We start from the raw sequence: 21,545 nt of genomic DNA, 5'->3' as shown, positions 1-21,545 counted from the left end.
CTGAGAATTTGGTATCTCTGCATATGCTACATTTTCCGTAACACAATGCCTACTCCTTTTTAGAGGTATGCATGCATACACAGGCATAAGTGACTTCAGAAACGTTTCCTAAATTGTCTAAAATTGCTACATTAGTAACCTTGTAAGACGATCTCTCCTTTACCTTTTCTTGCAATTCAATAGTAAAGTTAATTTGTATTCTTGCCATTTGAACATGTCAGTCAGCAGAAACAGTGAGGTTTACCAGTTATGACTACTCCTCTCAAAAAAACTTAATTTCTTCTAAACCAGCAACATAACTCATCTAAATAGGTTTCTGTTAAGATCCTAGTGTGTGTGCATCGAGTTGTAACTGAAAGCAGTTGTTGTATCACTCATTATCTTACCTCGGTTACCTTTTCATTTGCCATTTCCAGCTGAGAAATGAGCTCCTGGCTACGAAGTTTTTCTTGACTCAGCTCACTTCTATTAATCAGAAGAAAAGATGCTGATTAACACACAGCAGTGCATCAGTTATCAGAATATAATTTCAGACATACTTTCCTGCATTGTGGGGGCCTAGGGTGTATTTTTAATTACAGCGTTGCTCTTAAAATGTTGATTTTGAAAGCACTACACAGCTAGCACCTCTTCAAGATGTGTATTCAGAATTGCAATGGCAGAGGAATGAGATGTGTTTGTTCAAATCAACAGGACCTTGTCAAGAGCATTACTGTTTTTTTCCCCCTCTTCATTGAATCCTGTTTTGCAGGCATGTTATCAAATACGCTATAAATATAAGCTGCATTTGCACAGTGCATTCAGTATTTAGATAAACATTCTAATTAGGTTCCCATAACCAGACTTCAATGTGGACATTTTGGAAGGTGCTTTGAAGTACCTAAAGACAAATCATTCTATACTTGTGAGACAGACAACAATGCAACACTTCATGAGGGAAAGGAAAATGCCACCTTCTTCAAAAGTGGTCTTTTTACTTTTATACCGAATGAGTTTTAGCGATCCTGAATTTGTATAGTATTGAAGACAAAAAATATGTGGGTTACGGCAGACATCTTTTGAGTTGGTGCTCAAAGGAAACAGTTCTTGCCTCCTGTAATCACAAGCCACTGAAGAGATGACCAAAGATGGACAAATCTCTGAACTTCCGTTATTTTAGCCAGAGGAAGATGCAAAACTAAACGAGTTGCTCTAACTTTTGACCAGTCTCTACTCCACTAGCAACAGCCATCACAAAAAAATGGTGTTATCAAAATTCTGGCCACGAGTTTCACTTTCTACATTGAGGTGAAACATATTTGTGAAGAAGAATTTTCAAATCTATTTCAAATCTCTCACTTTACCTTCCTTTCCCAAGTTGAAACTATGCTGAAATGCAATCATCTTAATGAATATGTAGCACACTGACAACGCTCAGAAAGCTTATACCTAACCTTGAGGTGCTCTGCCTATTACTGAAGCTATATGCACTGTAATGGAAGCTAAAGCCTTTATTCCTTCTGGAGGAACGGAGGTAAGGCAGGAGATACTTTAACCTCAGATGGTCATTTTAAAAAGCCTCTGCTATTTTAATGATGGCACTTAGTTCTCAACAATAACTTAGTATTGTGTAAAAGTTTGGCTGAAAACTGCTATATGGCTCTTGAAATACAAGGTTACAATGTATCTGTTAACGTAAGGTTGCTAGTATACCTGGCTGGTAGTTTCCACTCCCTTGTTCTCAACCAGGTCAATACCATAAAAACAGTTCAACATCTTTTGACTAGCTGCTGTAAGAATGAGAGTACATAGGCAGATATTTAAACAATGTTAAACAATTAAAATTATATATAGATTATACCCATGTTGCCACATGTGAACATCTTATATAAAATAAGAATTAAAGATGGATTAAAATTGCAGGATCAAGATAGTATGTCAATACTTAGCTCTACTATTGCAGTTTGTCCTCTGTAATCGATACCACACATCCAGATGAAGCATTTTCAATATAAGAGCTCTAATGAACAGCTTGAAAGTTCAGTTTTTATAAACTGTTTTATTAGCAAAACAGAAATTTTATACAATTCCTGTCATATCTCTTCATACACACCTTTTCAAAATAAACTCCCTAAAAAACTATTCAAACACTACTCCTTACAATGTCTAGACTGCTTATGCTCAACTATGCTAGTAAAAAAGGCTTTGAAAATAAGGAAATTCTTAAATTCTGACAAACCATCTTTATAGTTACATCATCTTAGAAGACTATCCAAAAATCCAAATTTCCTAAACTAAAAATTCTTAGTTACTGAAAACAATCTATATGTCTCCTATACTTGTACTGAGATGTGGAATTAGCATTTTTTGCAGCACAGGCCATAAACAGAGTTTACATGCTCATACACAGCTGTATATCAAGAAATTATTTTTATAATTAGATCACACTGAACATGTTTTTAAAGAAAACCATTTAACCTTGTAAGTATAAGGAAATGTTATGGCTGTTCAGCTGGTCAGTTGATTCATTCCGATTGTTAACCCTCCCCCAAATACACATTATGAGATTTTAATATTAAAACTGAGCAGTAACCCCAACTGCTGAATAATCGAATCAGCCCCTACTCTGTATTGTCTGTGTTAAGTGAGTAGGAAACAAAAGGTGAGCTTTTAGCATTTTGGCAGACGGGTGATAAATCCGCCAGCTGTAGCAAGTACATTCTGCAAAGCTCTCATATGACAAATATAGCACGTGCCAGCTGTTTTTTCGGTTGAATTATACTATAATATGCCTCAGCTACTCTTAGTAATTATGAATTTTGTATACTGCCAGTACCTGCAGCTGTCTCTCATCCTGTTAATTTTTTTCTTTAATGAACATCTTAAAATTAGCAGCTATGGCTGCCAAACATTACAGAAGTACAGCCAAGAATAATGTTTTAGAAATGGAGGAAACTTCCTCATCTCAAGATGCTGTGCAATTCACCCAACGCACGGTACAGGATGTAGGGAGAAGGAGAAGGCAGGCCTGGCCAACACTTACATACACAGGCACCAAAAAAAGGTCATTCTTCAGAGGCAGATTCTTTTCAATTACAGAAAAGCTAAAACCGAGAACTCCAAAAAACACACATGGGTACCGATGAGTCAGGGACTATAACTATGACACAGAGATGTTTCAGAAGCAGAAACTGGAACAAAGACACCCAAAATAGCTGCGACCAGATGACTGAAGCTAAGCAAAGTATTTAAATTTAAAACCAATGTGGCAAGGACTCCCTTTTTGTAAGTAGTGACAGTTATAATTCAAGTGACTATTAAAAAATGAAGCCATTCAGTATAGTTGTTCAAATACAAACGCTTTGGTTACAACAAGTATTTTTGCTTCCCCCCTGCCCAAAGTTGCATCTTACTACTAGACAACAGTGGCAGAGAGTTATTACTAATTTACCAGTTTGTTCATACTATGTATTAGTATTAAACTGTATTATTTTATTAGAGTTAAGATTTTTCTATATGGATTCATTTTTTACATACAAACATATTCTTAGAGAAAGAAACAAATTCAATGGAAAAGCCTTGGGACATCTCATCGTTAAATAAATGAGTGCTACACCACTTTTTTACAGCCTTTAACAGTAACCATTCATTTGCATAACTATTTTATAATTGTAAGTATCTGCTGTCTAAGTTCACTTCAGTAAATGTCATTAGAACTCAAAGTACATCTAAAATCGATGCAATTTTTCGTAAGTCAGGACAGCTTCCTTTCACAGTCTGCCAAGCTAGACGTTTTGCAGGAATAAAGAGAATAAACACTAGTCATGAGTTGTTAGTCAGGCTGCCAAAAGCAATGCTTTTATTTGGAGCGATGACCTATGTTGCAAGAAGCACTGACCTCCTTAGTTACCTGCAAGATAGACTTTTGGCACAAGTATATTGAAGCAAAACTGGTTCCCTGCCCTCCTGCAAGGTGAAGGTGAGGTCTATTACCAATAAATCCTTCTAAAAGTGTACGGCATCTTAAGATGCTTAGAGGGAAGAAAACTCTCCTCATAAATCAAGACTGTAATGTGTTTTTGTGAAGAAAATGGTGGAATTTAGTCTCCAAGTATTCAAGGCATTGCCTACTGTTTCAGCACTGGTTTTTAATTCCAAGTTCAGTTTTACATGCAATAATTACATGTTTAACTTGAACTGAGACACAAATATCCACGAAAGCACAGAATAACTTTCAGTGAAGCCTGAAAGTATCAATTAATTTATCAACATTTCTATCTACAGGTTTTTCACTGATCTACTAGATTCTCATATTATTTAAAAAAAAACACTCTGCTTTACTGTACAGGTTGCAAAATTTACTTTTCCTTAATTTTTAAAAAATTGAAAATCACCTAACGTTCACAGATGTTGCTTCATTTCTTGAAAGTATTTACTTAATGCTTCCTTTATGCATATGTATCACACCTCACAAACAAAACACTGCAGACTTAAAAGATGACAAATGAGCAGTACAGACTGTGGAAAAGTCAGCAGCTGCTGCTGGGAGTTAGTAAAGAAGCCAAAATGTTTCAGACACCTTCACATGGAAAAGGAAAGTAATGAGGATAGAACTGAAAAACAGCAACAGATCATCAATTTAAGGCAAAGGAATGGGAAACACCTACACTAACAAACGGGACACTGACTCAATGCTTCAGAGAGCTGCACTAAGAGCAAACTTCTGGTGAAATGCAATATAAAATGCTTTTACGTAAAGTACCTCCCCAGCATACATGAATATGACTTTGTTAAGAAGTTTATAACTTCCTGAAAAACATTCACTTATAAAGCACATTACTATGCTGTAAGAGTAATAATTCTTATTAAAAGCTGAAATTCTGCTACATGTCTCCAACACAATCTCTGTATTTGCTCATATATTTGCATGAATACAATACGTCAAACAGTAACTTCATGAAGTGCCAAGGAATGGCACTAAATAACCATGATATGCTGCTGAACTTGAAGAGCTCTCTATTTAAATCCAAAAAGGGCATGTTGAGATCTTCATCTAAGTTCACAGCCTTGCTGACCACTCAAGACAAGACGAAGTTTCTAAGTAAGATACTAAGTTTTCCTTACAGTTTGACAGCTTAACTAACCCTCTCAAAACCACGTAAACTTAAAAATGTATGTATATGGGAAAGCTGGGTGAACATTGGCCTTTTACTTGAACCCTGCTATAAGGCTTGGCGATACCATTTCCTGCAATAGCCTCAAGAGGACTTTCAAACAGAGCATTTAATTCACTAGATCCTGCTTACCCAGTATCAGCCTATTATTTAGTGGTCTTGCTGATATTTCTGTGACTTTGCATTGAGTAACTAGTACTGTGTAACCCAGGAGCTAATTTTCACACCAGCTGCATTCTGCACTATATAGCTAGGTATCAGGTAATGCATATAACATGAAAAATAAGCTGGTTTTAAATTTTCTAGATAATACTTATAGGTTCTGTTATAGCCACATGTCACCATAACATCAGAGCATCACTGCACAGATTTAATTACAACATTTCTTAATGTCAGTTTAAATTACAACCTTCTAGCAGAGAACAAACTTATTTCTATTGCCAACTTCCTTGTTAGGTAGAGCAAATGTCTAATAAAAACTTCTGCTTCTAGCTTATACAGTATGTAAAAGCATCACCTATGAAATCGTCTTCAAAAGTAACTTTGCTTTTAGACTTGCACCAAAATACCTACTCACATAGAGTAAGTCACAGAGAATCATGCGGGCTTAGTGTAGACTTACGGTTTTTAATGAGATGAACGTTTTTTCTGTTCTGCTCATCAGGCAGTATTCTCTGATACAGGATGTTAAATTATTGCAGGAGTTTTCCAGATGATGCCACATAGGCAGTCTTTCACATAAACAAGGACATTTTCAAAATTTACTACCTATTTTTGATGCAGATTCACATCACAGGCTTCCTCTCACGTCTGTTATATTTTCTATGTCAGCATTTTGCTACAGATAAGTAAGGTCTAAAGCTTTTGGCCTGTTGTAACAACATTTTAACACTTAACATTAAAGCTTGAAGAAGGAAAGCAGCTATTTCACAGACAACTTTAATTGTTTTGGAAGTCTGCAATTTTTCCCTTTTAATTGGAAGTTGCTGAACTACATTCAGGATCTGGTTATGAACCTAGATGCTCAACTCTGAGAGTTTCAGTAGTTTCATGTACAGAAAATAAACTACAAGTTTAATAGGTAAAATTTACCTTAGCCTGAAACACTGCAAAATACTTTTCTTCTCTAGTTACTGCATTTACAAAAAGATGTCAAAAAAGCTTTAGTAAGACCCAGCTAATTATATACATAGAAGCTATTTCCACTAAAACTGCCAGTGAATAAGCACAGCTCCCACTGTCATGCAGACATGCTCAACACTTGTGATGTCTTCTGAAAGAGACTTTTTGCCTTTTTAAAGTTAAACTGTCTAGTAATCTTTGCAAAATGCAGTGTATTTTAAGGCAAAATAAAGCCAGCCTACACCTGGACAGATACGGTAAAAAACCTGAAACCATTTACTTTGGAGAGGTAAAAGTGACCAGAGTGACTACATAGGACTTGCTTTTCTAGAAAAATGAGCAAAAATGTTACCATTTAGTATGATTTTGAACTATCTGAAAAATTTAAACTGAACTAGTTATCATAGGTAATAACTCACTACCACTACAAAGTGTTCTAAACACTCAGAAAAGGAGCACTTGAAAAAATGAAAAGCAGATCGGTGAAGCTGCTAGTAAAACAGAAAGCTCCTCAATAAATGTTTTATCAATCATTCTTGCATTTCAAGCAGGATGGAACTCATAGCGTTCCTCTATTTGGGCAGACAATAGGTACAACTAGTTGTGATAGACACTGTGTCACTTTAAAGAGGAATGAAACTTCACATACTCAAATTCACATACTTCTCTAAAGAAGATGGAAAACCAAGTTAGAGTAGCAGGTGGATTTGTTGTAGGCAACTTTCAGGAAGTTATTTTCCTTGCTCAGGTTTAGTAACTTGAGTTCTAATTCCACTCACATTGTTGGCATTCTGACCACTAAGAAATGTCAACCTATGCTTAAGAAGTTGTGACTCCAAAAATCGCATAGGATACTGGAAATATAATGGTTTGACTTGAGAATATGTAACCCATTACAATAGTAAAACATGAAAAACCCAAAGATTACTCCAAAGCAAATAAAAGCGATAATTAACATGTTTCCAGTTTTAATAAGGCAAAAAATTTTGCTTCCTTTTTAACATGATCGTAAGCAACTTCTAAAATAATTCTGAGCAAACAACCATACATAAATGCATCCTACGCTTTAAGGGACTAAAGTTAAAGGGTCATCTCAAATTTCTCAAATTAACAGAGCTGCATACCCTGAATTTTTCTTCTAAAAACCATTGAATGCACTTCCTAAGAGATAATGATCTATGCAATGTTATATTCTTCTCTAACCATTTTAATTTTAAAGAGATGAGACTTATGAAGTCAGGCTTCCTAGTTTAGAAGTTACTGTGTACTTATCTGTCAATCACCTCTGATTTTCAACCAATTTTGAAGAGGAAGAGCTCTTGAGAACATGAACTTCAAGAAGCTCTATAAAAATATCAGGCTAATTTATAGTCTTACTTGATCTAACTGACAGCGTTTCCTGAGCTTAGAAAGCAAATAAAGCATGAGGCAAACATGTATCTTTGCCTCTATTGAGAGAAAGCCTGTTTCAGACTTGGCCTCCTACAAGCATCGGCTAAGCTGGCTAACCAGAGTCAGTGAGTGAGTGTGCGTCAGCTCACAACTGGCCACGGTTTGGCTGTTACTTGCCAGCCAAAAACAAGACATGGAAGGAAGCTGAGGTGGAGAAAGGCAACACCAGAAAAGGAAAGACACTACAAATCCACTGTGCTCAGATCGATTCATTTACGTTTTAACACTGGGCCATGTATCCACACATTGAAAAGGAAAACCAAGATGAATGTAGATGCCGTATCTTCTGCTTACTTTATAATAAACTGATCTGTGTGGATTCTTAACATTTTTTAATGGATATTAACATTCAAGTAGAAGCAAACACTATCTACAGCAGTATACATTTAAAACAAAGGTAAGTTTGTAGAATTTATTTCAGACCTAACTTGCGAGTGTCTAACTTCTCACAGGAATACTTCCTTCTCTACTCACTCATTTCCAGTACCACCACTGTCTTCTCTAAACCAGCTGATGTCTGTCTGATGGCTCACAGGCATCATAGGTGCTTGTATTCCCCACCATCAGGAATGACATGTAATCTCTAGCTTTGCCTGCTGCATGAGATGCCTTTGTTACTATGCTCTTTCAAAACTGAAAATATTCTTATATTCCGTGCTGGGAATACAAGTATCAGCTAGTTACCTGGCAACCTTATGACTTAAGAGAAAAGTAAAGCTTGCATCATGGTTTTGCTTAGGGCAATCACACAACTTATTTGTATCCTCATTTATGACAGCAACTGGTCTGAAGAGAATGTAAGATGTGTGTCCCAATAGTTTTTTTTCCAGTTTATTTTAGAAGTCTGGAGACTCATTCCACGACTGATTTTATGGTGAGTGTTCTGAATAGCTACAAATATTGAGGTTTTCATAATCCAAAGCTAAAATTCTCAAATTAACCATTCGATATCTTGAAAGAGAAAATTAAAAGTAGTGTATTCCATTTACTTTTTGTCATTACAAAATTCACACACATCAACAAGAAGCAAAATTTTTACTTGTGCTAACTTCACAAAGAGCATCAAAGTTCTCTTCAGAACATTCTTTCTTGTTTTACCAAAAGCTCGTAATCTAGTCCAGATGGTTTGCTCTTCACGGTTTTTCACCACAGGTCTACTGCCACACACCAATCAGTAACTAAAACTGTAACAGCTTCCAAAAGAACAAAATCGCACTTACTTGAGCTTACTAATCCTGGCTTCTGTACTTTCAGTAAGATTTTTTGTTTCTTCCTTCCATCGGTTTGTTGCTTTTTGCTGAGCTACCAACAGACGTCTAAGTTCAGCAGTAGATTTCTGACTGGTGTCTTCCATTTCTTTAAGTCGAGCTTCATACCCATGTTCTTTCACAGCATGCTCATGTTCCATTGTGCTTATCTAGAAAAAACACAAATTGGGTACAATCAAGTCTCTCACTTTTTACTTTTTTTTTTAACAACACTTGGGTTAAATTTATAAACATTTGCTGAAAACATGTTAACATACAATAATTAAACTTGTAATTATATGCTCAAATAGATACACATTCCCAAAGCCAATTTAAGTAAATAGTACAACTGACAGTAAAGGATAATGAGCTGTGTATGCTCATTTTTGTACATAATCTTTATCCTTCTCCCTTATGTTTTCTCCACAGAAACACATTCTTTTTCATCTAGCAAAAAGGTATTAGGAGTTTCTTAACTGCATCTAGAAACCTTTGTACATCAGAGGAAAATGAAAGCAAGCAATAAATCTCATCTGTGACTATAATGGTAGCCTGTCTGATTAAAAAGGAGACGGACAAAGATCTGGTACATGCTTTATAACTGCTACCTATCAGGTCCTGTTACAGGACCGTGTCCTTTGTTTTTAAACTACGTTTGACCAAAGGGTTCTGGAGTTGGAATGGAATTTCCTGTTTAATTTGACTGCTTCCTTTATCTTGCGGTGCAAAGCAGAAACTGGATTTGAGATGGTCCCCGTTCAGAACCTGTAAAACTGCTTACTGAAGTCTTCTTCATTGCTGCAGATTCTTAGATCCCTTTTCAGTATCTTTACACTCATGGAGTTAAGAGCAGAGGGGAAAGTACCAGCTTTATATGCTTTGAAGCACATCAAGGATCAAAGCTGTCACTCCCTCCAGAAGCTAAAGGAACCATGAATCTGCTGAGGTTACTATTACTTCATTATCCCACCTGCAGTCTGTTCAGGTGCATTTAATGGTACATGTTCAAAAAGGACATCCATCTTTCAGATAATTACCTTGTTTGCAATGATTCATATAGAAAAATGTTCTCTGTCCAGAAAATACGATGTTTTACAACCACACTATTAAGTTATTTATTAGTTACACACTGCTCTGACAGCATGGTGGACATACAAGTACAGGAACACTCTGGACTGAACGTCATACGGAGATTCCTAACATACTACAGAGAAGAGATAAATGAAGATCTGGAATTGGAACAAGTGAAATCCCTTGAAGGAAAGTATGTTATTTAATAGATTCATCTTATAAAAAGCAAAGAACATTTGGGATCTTCTTATAAAGCAGAATTTAACACGTTAAAATAACAATTGAATTAGCAGAGATTGAGATACCCAATAGATTCTGAGGACACACAGCGCTCAACAAAATTACTTTTAAGCAGCAACCAGGAAGCTTTTTTGAAACTTTCATCCTTAATTTAAACTTTAAATGATTTTCTCTTAGAACTGCTGCCTTATTAAGCAAATACCAGTCTTAACATTAAAAACAAATAACATATAAACCGTACCTTTATTTTAGCTTTTTGTTGAGCCTCTACGGCCAATTTTCTCAAGCCCTCCATTTCTTTTTGCAATTGTTCATTCTCTTGCTGAAGTTTTAGCCTTTGTTCACTGACAAAGGCAGTCTTCTCTCTTTCTGAATCCAGAATGCTTTGCAATTTACGGATAACTTCCTGGCATCGAGATATCTCTTCCTCAGAGCTGAAAGAGAAGAAAAGCCTTCTTGGAACTCAAGCGTTGAACAACTACCGTACTGGGGAAAAAAAATAATGTATTGGGACAGATCTTTGGTCTGACCCAGTACAGCTGTTCCCCTGTTTCTTCCTGCAAGTTTGTATCAGCTCAGCATGTTTAATGGGCTTGACAGCTACAGCTATGCAGAAGTCCGCACAGAATTTTATCAAGGTGACAGAATTCATAAAACCAATCGAATATTGTAGCAATCTTAGTAAAATGACAATGCAAAACAGAAGATTTTCATTTTTATAACATTTCCAGATTCCCAACTGAGGATTGCTCTGGCAAAGTGACAGGATTTATGATCATCAGAGTACAGAAATGACTGAAGCTTCAAGAGAATCTTACACTTTTCATGCTGAAAACAACAACCTGGTCCAAAAATGTGTACCATACTTTTTACGATTCTGTTATTGGAACTGCAACAATGTCTATTAGCTCTGAACACAGACCTGAAATTCAGTATGCTATGTAAACATAGTGTTCTGCATGTACTAGGAGATACCACACTGTAAATTAATTTATGAAGTAATAAATTCTGCCTGAGTATTTCATAGAGTAACTTTTCCTACAAACAGTACTTAAAAACGCCGTAGGATTCCAAATAATATAATCCTATTTTAATTTTTTTTGTCAGACACCTGCTTGCAGTTCTCATCTTGTAAAAAAAAAAAAAAATCTTTAATTCTACAGCATGTTACCCTCTTTTTTTATAGCGATTCATAATTGCCCTTGCTTCAGAATTACGGTATCTTGATACTATTCCTGCTACTGGTTAAAAAGATGACAAAAACCTAACACATAACCAACAATTTAGTTAGTCAGAAGTAATTTCTATTGTTTTCCATTCCAATTTCTGTAACATCCATTACTTACTTCATTTCCAGTTGTTTCAGTTTATTTTGTGTTGTCTGTAGACTTAGCTGAAGGTCACCTTTTGTAGTTTCTGCAAGTAAATATTTCTGATGCAATTGCTCTAGTTTTCTATTGTCAGATTCATGTCCTCTGTCTTCCCTGTAAACCTGAAGAATAAACTTACATGTAAGATCATCTTTACCTTGCACTGGTGATTAGCACTGTAGTACTGACAAGGAGGCTATTCCTCAGTGCATCCTATTTTCCAGTGATTTAAAACAAAACTGAATTTCTATCATTGTTGCTGCTACTTAGGAAAAAAGTTTTCAAAGATCTGGCGTTCATTTAGTTTCCTGTCTACTGAGCTTAAGTTTTCTTTCGGATTATGTCAAACACCTCTCCCTTTACTTTTTGCACTTTTTAAAAAACCTTCTTTTTCAATTTAGTATCACAGCTTTAAAACAATTTCTGGATTTAAAAACCCACACACTACATTACACAAAACTTTACAATTAAGAAAATCTCATCAAAAAATAAAATAAGCAAATTCAGGGAACAAAAAACCTATAAGAAATGGGAAAAAATCAATATATCTTTTCCTTCTGAAAAGAGAGCTTAAATGTGATGTAAAAATGCATGCAATTACCTTACCTTTTCAAGTTCTTCTTCCACTGCTCTCTTTTCTCTAATGGTTCGTTCAATTTGACCCTGTTTTTCTCCACATTCCTATTTTAAAAAGTCATTTTTAAATAAATCTAATAAAAAAAATAAGTAAAAATAAAAACTCAAGAAGTGTCAAAGCCAAAACCCAGCCTTTTAAAATGTAATTCTTACTGCTGGTATGTATGCATTTGATTATATTTATCTGCTCATTATTGTCTCTATCAGATCAGTCTCATTCACTATATAGACTAAAACACCTAACATGAAACCTTTTAAAAACAAATTTAATCCATAAATAGCTGCATATGCACCGATCTCTTTTGGCCTCCCACATAATTTGTCACAAGTTCCTGGTTCATTCAGGAGTATGATGATTGTGATGCACAGACTTTCTCTTAGAGTACTTTATCGACATCCATATACTTCATTTCTATGTACCCAACTATAGGTATGCAATACTCAGCCTTCCATGCTTTATTTATCCCTGAAAGAAACAGGGATGCTTAAGCAAATAAAAGCCATCACATGGGAAAGGTTTTCTAGAGCACAGAATCTCACTGCCAAGATGCTTGTGAACTATGACAAGAATATGCATACCTCAAGGCATAAGCTTACACAAAGAAATGCGTGGATTTGCAGAACTGTGTTACTTCATGCTGAGCCAGGCAAGATTCTCAGTAAAAGTAAGATATGATTGTATACACGTAAGGCAAATCTGCACATTAAAAATGAATTTTCAAAGTAAATATCCTTTACACCTAAATAAGAATCTCTGCACTGACTAATAAGGCACTGCACACAGTCACTTTTGTCAAGTAACATGGAAGACACTGTATGTTGTATTCATGTCTGGAGACACGCAGGACTTAAAGTGCTATACAGTAATAAAGCACGGTCCTAGACAATTATCCATTAAACATATTTTACTTGACTTTTACCTGAATGTATTATTTTATTTGATAAACAAAACCTCTAAGTCTCAAATGCTTTGCTATCAAAAATACTTTCACCAGTCAACACTATACCATCTGCAGAGCTGAAAGTTCTTCTGTTAGTCGAGAAATCTGCACATTATATTGCTTCTTTGCAGAGTCCACCTGTGATCAAAACCAAAATAAAACAAACAAACAAAGTCCTGTGAACTATTTTTCCATCCTGTTTTTTTTTTTTTTTATATATATATATATATAGTGGAACTGCAATAACTGACAAATTTTACTACACAAATGTTAGAAAGAATGTTTGCTATCAATCCACACTACTTTAAATAAGGGTGTTTAGAAAAAAAGCAGAAAGGAAGACATCACAACAAGGCCTTACAAAAAGAACAGTAAGACTGTCAGGAAAGCTGCTGTCCATTAGCTACAATTTGTTTGTAATTTGTTAGATCACATAACAGAACAGTATTTGTTAATAGCGGGAGAAACATGACAACTCATAGTTTAAAATTTTACTTTTTATGCTTTTCATAGGTTCACTTTTGCTGAGATAGTTTCAAAATAATAGGGCATTTCTAAATTCTGATTAGTAAATCATTTTCTCAACTAGATTGCTTATCCTAGTTGCTTTTGCTCTTGCACTTTCTGCAAATCATGTATGACATTAAATATCACAGTTTTAAGTAATACACACAATTTTTGTGATTATTCCAGGTAATCACCAAACAGAAGGCATAAACCATCTTTACCTTCATTTTAAAGGCTTGGAAAATTTAGGCAATATATTCCTGAAACCTCTCAAAATGAAAGGATTGGAACGAAAAAGAATCCTTTCATCCCTACACAGTACATATTGTGTCACAATGAAGAAAGTGAAAGGAGGCGAACAAAATCAATCACACCACTGAAAACTTACAAACAAGGTAATTGCTTTACACTGTTGTCCACTTGTAACAAAAGACACTGCCAACACATGCCTGTAACATGCCTTTATTTCCTCTGGAGTTTGCCTTAAAATAAAGCAAGTCTCTTTGACATGCAGATGTCAACTGAGAACCTCCAGGTAGATTAGTCTGCATTTCAACTGCAGATGGGACACAACATGGAGAAAATTAATTTTGTGACTAGTCTTTTACTAGAAGAGCTTCAATTTTTCAGCTGCTAATAACACCAATAACAAAAATCATAAAGAGACTAACTTTTTTTTTAGTAATTTCTCTACCAAATTCTGATTTCTAAGTGTGCTGTGATATTGAGCCTTTTGGTCATTAACTGTACTTGGTAGAAGAGTCTTACTTGCCTACAGAGGGGAATATTTTTAAGTACTGAGATGCCAAAAAACTGGTAATGTAACTTTTAACAGGTCCTATCATCTGTCCTTATCATACATGATAAGCTTCCATTAGCAGCTTCCAAGATGACATCTTGTACCATTAATTACATACCTTGATACCAATACAACATTCAGTCTGTTGACATGCTACTGAGAAGAATCTCTGAAATCAAAGTGCCACTGTTTACATCTTCACAGTGCAGCCTTCTCTATACCAGTGCCTGCACAGACATCAACACTTTTGGTTCTTGAGAGACTTAAGAGTATCATTTAGTTCAAAAGAATATATGTCTAGACAACAAAGCTGAAGAGTACAGTACTGTCAGCATGCTGCCTTGCTACCTATATTATCAAAACACTTATAAGAAAACAGGTTATGATGACCATGCACCATCAACAGCTTTTCATGCTGAGGAAAACCAGAGTATCTTCCCATTCTTTCTAAATATGGTAACTTACTGCCTTTCTAATTCTTGCAGCAGTATCTTCTGCAAGTTGAGACATTTCATCTTTCATGTTTTTTAGTTCCTCTTCCTTTTGTTTCTCCCCAAAGAGTGCCTACAAAAAAATAACAACTTGAAATACTACTGATAATATTTCAGTGGTGACATAGTATTTAGCACTGAGGGAAGAAACCACACACAGTCACTGTTCAAAAAACCTTTTTTCCTTTTTACTTTGGAGTAGCTGACACCGAGACCCAAAAAGAAAACAACAACAGCAAGAACATTTTGCACTAAATGCACATTCTTGTAAATCAGAACCACACAAAAAGTTAGTGTCAGTAGATGCCTTTTTCTACTGGTACTTATTATTGGGACTTTCAGATTTTGGCTGGGCATGGAATTATACAGAAGAAAGCATAGGAACTCAGACCAAAAGGCAAGGCTATCTCCAAAGTTCTCACCTGGGGCCAGGATCTGTCATTAAAAGATGCCAATAATGACACATAGAAAGTTCTCTGTTAGGAAACTGAATACCTGTATACACACACACGTGCTCCTACATATAGCAAAGCATTTTTTATGCTTGATACACTAAACTACTCATCTCCCAGAAAACTAGAAGTAAAGGAATAAAAATTTATAAGCAACTAAGGAACGTGTATGCAGTCCTTTTCGTGGTGGATAACAATGAACCAAACAGCTCTTCAGCACAGAAGAATGGCGAGAATTACAGAAAAAGGTGTAGCAAGGAATCCTTCCTCCAGAGGATGCAAGAAAGCTACTGATGTTAAAGTAGGAGATACTGGTGTGAAAAGATTACAGAAAAACACAGAATTCTTGATGGGTAAGATGAAAAATCCTAGATGGCACATAAAGAATATGTAGATGCATAAAGGAAGGCGGACATAAAGACGTCCCTAATGGATGATATAAATTCAGCCTATAGGAGGTTACTCACCTCAGGCAGTAACATGCCACTTAGTCAGCCATACTCTGTTTCACTGCTCCCATTCAATTCAACTTCGTATTTTATTTCTCAAGCTACTCTTTTAAAATTCTTCTGGTGTCTTTTTGTAATCTTAGCTTTGTGTGCTTCATAATGTTAACATTACAGAAGCAGCATTATTATCACAGCCTGTTACTCCCACCCCCAAATCCCTTACAAAGCAGGGAGAAACCTCTGTGGCCACAGTTTAAGACGCTAAGAGTTAACTGATATGTATATTATGCTGCATTTTTTCTATCCTGTTCATTAATAAACTTCCCAGTTTGAAAAATTCAGGATGTTCTACCCAGAGCAGTAAATTAACAAGTGTCTGCAAATTCCAGTTTATTCTTATTACAGCATAAATCTAACTTACTTATAACAAGTCACTTATTTATCTGTAACTGTTCAGTTACTGTCTTAGAGACACAATTTACATCACAGTAGTTTTTACTGAGCCACTTTTTTCTGTCACCTTCATGTGAGTTCATAGTAAGTGGCATCAAATGATCTGCTGAACTACTTTTGGGTTGCAAAATGGTGTTCTAACACTGCTCTAATGTACTAATACTTGGTAGACTGGAAATGTGATTTATACTCCTTACCAATAATTTTCAAATGAAAGAGTGTTTTCTGGTTTTTAAACTATGAAAAAAACTATTTTTACCTTTCATTCTTCATATTCTCCCCACTATCGGGCTGCAGAAGAATGGTGTTGAGGATCAAAATACCTAAGAAAAAGGAACTGACAAGTCCAAAGGTGGCCATCGAGAGCTGGAGGACGTAAACCTTCATTTTTCACCCCTTTCTGAACCAGAGCCTAACAGGTAAAGGGAATTGTAGAAGATTAGTTCATAAAGCAAGTAAGATGCAGAAAGTTATGAGGAAATCATGAGAAGATGCTACCAAAGGGTTTCCTAAATGACTATAAATATATGGGAAGAAAGACTACAACAAGATGATAATCCTCTTTTGTATTAACAAGAAGAATCACTGAAGTTTAACTGCAGTAATGACCAGAACTCTAAGCTTTGTCAGTATTTTAATCTTTTCTGGAAGCAGGCCAGAAAGTAGCAGGATTACTTTAAAGAAGTTAGTTCCCTTTTCTGTCAGAAAAAAGGAGGCAGGTCTGCCTCCTTTGTCACTGAACTGAAATTAGCAAGCGCAACACTAACTTTAATATTCCAGAAGTTGAAAGTAAAAAGCTAGTTTAGATATTCAGGAGGCTGCTCAAGTTTGAAAGGCAACTTCAGACTAAAAGAGAGCATTTATCTCCTTAACTGCTCAACAGTTCAACATGTTAGCCCAACTAAAGTCAATTCTAAGATTCTCCATTTATTCCCACAGACAATGACTGAACTGGATTTCACTTACTGATGGCTACAGTGATCAGATGTGCATTCAAGTTCTGTCTTGCCAGCAAACACAATTCATTAAATCCCTAAAACCTTGACTTGAACTGAAGCTTAGCATTAGAAACACAAAAAGCCCATATTAGACAAAAGTTTACCAAGCCTTGTATCCTATCTCCCAAAGAGGCAAACACCAGATACTTCAGGGAAGTTAAGAACTGAGAAAACAGGGTGACTATCTTTTTTGATCAATAGACACGTCAAGATTTGCTGGATTAGACTCCGTTCTTTAAGAAGTTTTGGTGGATCGTCCTGTCACCAATTTGACTATTTTCATATCTATACTTTCGGCATACACATTATCGATGACAGTTTAATCATATATTGTATATAAAAAATTGTTTTAAAGTCTCTCCACATGTCTAGTTTTCTTTGTTGACTCCTCCTGCACTTTCCTAATTCTCCTTTGTCTTGCCTGCAATAGTCTGATTAAAACTGCACATGAAGGTGCACTATGTTTAAAGGCATCTTTATTTTTAACTCTCATTCTGAACATTCTATTTATTTTTCTATCCAGTACCACTGAGGATTGTGTGAATGTATTAAGTGACATCCACACCATCTCCTTAACTGTTTTTTGATGGGTAAGATGAAATTCAGCATCCAGTACAGCACTGGGTCTTCTGCCATTTTACAATAGACCAATAAACACCTCTGCAATTTTTTCCTGACTGCAGACTTCACCCACTCATTACTCAGTCACATTTCCAGATTTCTTCTGAATAATTGAGATCTGAACATAGAACTCACTCTCTTGGTAACCTACGTCCATCATATAACAAAGTAGTCCCTTTAGTTTCAGTTTTCTTTCCTAATCATTAATAAATTATAGATCTATAACGGGACCTTCCTTTTTATTCTGACAGCCCAATTTGCTTATAAGTATCTGAATAGAAACTCTGTCAACATTTTTTGAAAATTCAAGTTTCTGGTACAGTATTATCACTTAGATCACCTTTATCCAGGCACCCAACATATTCTTTGAAATTCATACTGTATGACAAGTCTAAGTAATGTATGGTCATATCACAGTTTGCTATCGTACACATTACTAATCTTAGTACAACAGACATAAAAGAAGCTTGGTTGTGTATGCATGTATGCCTGTAAGACTACTTCACAACTGTCAGTGATGAAAGTATTCTAATTATCTAAGAAGTATCTTCATCCATCGCCTTACCTGACTTTTTTGTAGGTTAGCTTCTTCTAAAAGCTGTATGCAATCCTGCACTTTTGCAACAGCATCGTACTTCTCCCTTTCTAGATTAGCATACTTTGTCTGAAGCTCTCTGATTTGATTCTCCAGGCCTGTTCTTTCTGTTCTCAGCTGTTCAGCGTCTTGGGCAGTAACACGTAATCTACAAGACAGTAGTAATTTTACTCATTTAACAATAAGATGCGTAATTAAGACACTAATTCTTTCAAACTAAAATAATAGGGAGTATTTATTCCTAAATTGACAAAACTGCGTTCTTGGTTTTCTGCTTGTTTTTGGACAGAGTATTTGAGTTTAGTATTCATCAAGTGTTAGAAAGAAACAGAATTAAAGGAGTTAACTCAGATACCTAATCTCAGAAGATCCCTAGAAGAATGTTGCTATCCTGGGATACATCACTGAAAATGTTCTATATTAAAACAGAATAGAACAGCCCCGGAAGGAATAAAGTTTTCCTCTGTGGAGGAAATGGAATAATTGGATGTGGGCAATGAAGTTGCAGCTATACTATTAGAAAAAGAAAACCACTGGTAATTTTACAACAGCTCAGAAATTCTTATTGTTTAATTATGATTGTCAGTATTGGTAGGCATGAGAAAGGGCAAGAGAGCCTCAGAGGTATCCTCAAAAAAAATCTCAGAAAGTTCCGCAAGTGCTGCTGGTTCAATAAAGCGCATGGTTCTAAATATCCATAGTGAGTACTTTGGCAACACTTGGGCTGTCTTTTCAAGCAGCAGATGCTTTTTTACTTGCTAATATATTTGTAATAAAACATACAAAGAAAGACAACCACTCTATTTTTATAGAACAAAAGCACAATTTTTGTAGAACCAAAAACCCACAGAAAATAATAAAACTAGCTAATTCCTTAAGACATTCTAAAATAAACTTAGCAGCCTCCACACTGCTTAGGCCAGTGAAATTCATCAAGCAGAGGTAGCCACACAAGTCTGTGCAACTCCTCAGGCAGTACTTGACCACATATAGTCACAAGGTTGGTTCCCTAATAATTATTTCATTTCAAAGAATCTTTGGGTTAGAAGGGACCTTTATAGGCCATCTAGTCCATGCCCTCTGCAGTGAGCAGGGTCGTCTTCAACTAGATCAGGTTGCTCAGAGCCCCGTCCAACCTGACCATGATTGTTTCCAGGGATGGGGCATCTACCACCTCTCTGGGCAACCTGGGCCAGCGTTTTACCACCCTCACTGTGAACAATTTCTTCCTTAGATCTAGTCCAAATCTGCCCTCTTTAGTTTAAAACCATTACCCCTTGCCCTACTGCAACAGGCCCTGATAAAAAGTCTGTCCCCAAGAGACAGACATTAAAAAGTCTGCAAATCACGCTCACAATGCTGTGACCAAGAAGGGAGGATGAACAGTCACAGAATTATTTCAGTAATAAACTTACAAATTTTTCGTACTATCGGGTCACTTGACTGATGTTAATAATTCAACAACTGTTCATGATACTTGACTCAAAAATCACTGTGCTCAGCCAAGGATAAGTGTCATATCCTTGGAGAGTGAAGGGGGAAAAAAGAAATCCATCTAAAAACCAGATTGAGTCTCAGATCTTCCAGTAGATAGTGCTGGAATTAAAGTTCTACTCCTTCGCAGGTATTCAAACTACTTTTGTAACTAGTATTCATTGTTAGAAGTGTGCTTTAACAATTTTATTATCTTTTCTGTATAAAGATTGCTGAACCAAGACCTAAAACCAAATCTTATTTCACACAGAAAGAAAAATCTGTATTCACCTCAAAAACAGCTAGTTTACATAAACATTTTCAAATTTCAGTGTGAATGTTTTTCTTTAGAACTCCACCTAAAGCTAACAAGAGTTGGGTAACTAGAATTTATGCACTAGAATGAGAAATATATGCCTCATTTTTTCTCTGTTACAGTCAATAAAATCAGGGGTCCGTTTTATCATATTAAATACATTGAAATCAGAAGCTGTTGTGAAAGGTTGCAGAATAGAATAAATTAAGAGAGCAGCCAAGCATATGATATCTGCATTTGGAGAAAACAGAACTGCTCAGAAACACAAAACCCAGCGACTGAAAAAAGATGTAGTATTTTACCCCACTTGCATGTATCCTGTTAACACCCAATGAGCTGTATTTACCTTGTTTCTAATTGTTTTATACTAGACTGCATTTGCTGCAAGCGTTTGTCAGATGCTGTTTCTCTTTGCTGGGCAGATACCACATCTTCTTCCTAGAAAGAATATATGTATTATGCAGACATCATCTGAGCTTCCCTGGACAAAATTAAGATATACGAACATAAAACAAGTTAGAGAACAACCTGCGATTAATTTAAGATCAGCATTCAGACAATGTACTAGCCCTTCAATTCCAACAGAAATTTATTCCTTTCTCTACAATACCTTTCTCTCCAATTGGCCTTGAAGTTTCTCTGTCAATCTGGTCATTTCATCAACCTTAGCATTTGCTGTCCGCCCATTGATTTTGGCTTGCCTGTAAAAAGAAAACAGTCTATGAATTACATTTCAATTACTATAGGGGAAAAAAACCGCCTCCATTACAACCGTGCTGAAATAGCTGTGAAGGGCAGTCAGATTTCATAATATTGTTCCCACAAGACAGAAGAGGTTTCCTCCTTCTTCCTCCTAGTCAGATTTCATAATACAGCTCCCACAAGACAGAAAAGGTTTCCCCCTTCTTCCTCCTCCTATGTGGCATAGACATTCATGATGAGCGAGAAATACCAAATTAATTAAACAATTGTCCTGTGGAAATGGCTTCTTAAAGATAGCTTAACAGCAAGGTGTATATGTTGATTAAATATTTGGGAGGACCAGGCAATCAAAAACTTTAAGTTATTCAAAAAATTAAATATTAATAGAGAAACACTTCTCAGAATTCGATTTTACATTTAAAAGAATTTGACTAGGAATTTAAAAAAAAAAACATTA

At 35.8% G+C, this 21,545-nt stretch overlaps 1 protein-coding gene across 2 annotated transcripts in view; it reads right to left on the bottom strand.

The window, feature by feature from the left end:
- The window catches only part of SCLT1 (sodium channel and clathrin linker 1), a 42,540-nt gene that overhangs the window by 3,472 nt on the left and 17,523 nt on the right, over window positions 1-21,545 (bottom strand). For both annotated transcript variants that reach the window (XM_010286404.1, XM_010286405.1), the window contains exons 10-19: window positions 20,997-21,087; window positions 20,733-20,824; window positions 18,568-18,745; window positions 15,004-15,102; window positions 13,299-13,370; window positions 12,262-12,336; window positions 11,632-11,777; window positions 10,527-10,719; window positions 8,948-9,144; window positions 387-465 (exon numbers count right to left, since the gene is read on the bottom strand). In XM_010286404.1, the coding sequence (XP_010284706.1) occupies window positions 387-465; window positions 8,948-9,144; window positions 10,527-10,719; window positions 11,632-11,777; window positions 12,262-12,336; window positions 13,299-13,370; window positions 15,004-15,102; window positions 18,568-18,745; window positions 20,733-20,824; window positions 20,997-21,087 (1,222 nt within the window). The remainder of the gene's footprint in view (window positions 1-386; window positions 466-8,947; window positions 9,145-10,526; window positions 10,720-11,631; window positions 11,778-12,261; window positions 12,337-13,298; window positions 13,371-15,003; window positions 15,103-18,567; window positions 18,746-20,732; window positions 20,825-20,996; window positions 21,088-21,545) is intronic.

This window comes from Phaethon lepturus, unplaced genomic scaffold (genome assembly GCF_000687285.1).
Source record: "Phaethon lepturus isolate BGI_N335 unplaced genomic scaffold, ASM68728v1 scaffold17154, whole genome shotgun sequence".
Classification (NCBI taxonomy): Eukaryota; Metazoa; Chordata; class Aves; order Phaethontiformes; family Phaethontidae; genus Phaethon; species Phaethon lepturus.
The sequence above is the reverse complement of the archived record's forward strand: the minus strand, read 5'-3'. Positions and strand labels throughout refer to the sequence as shown.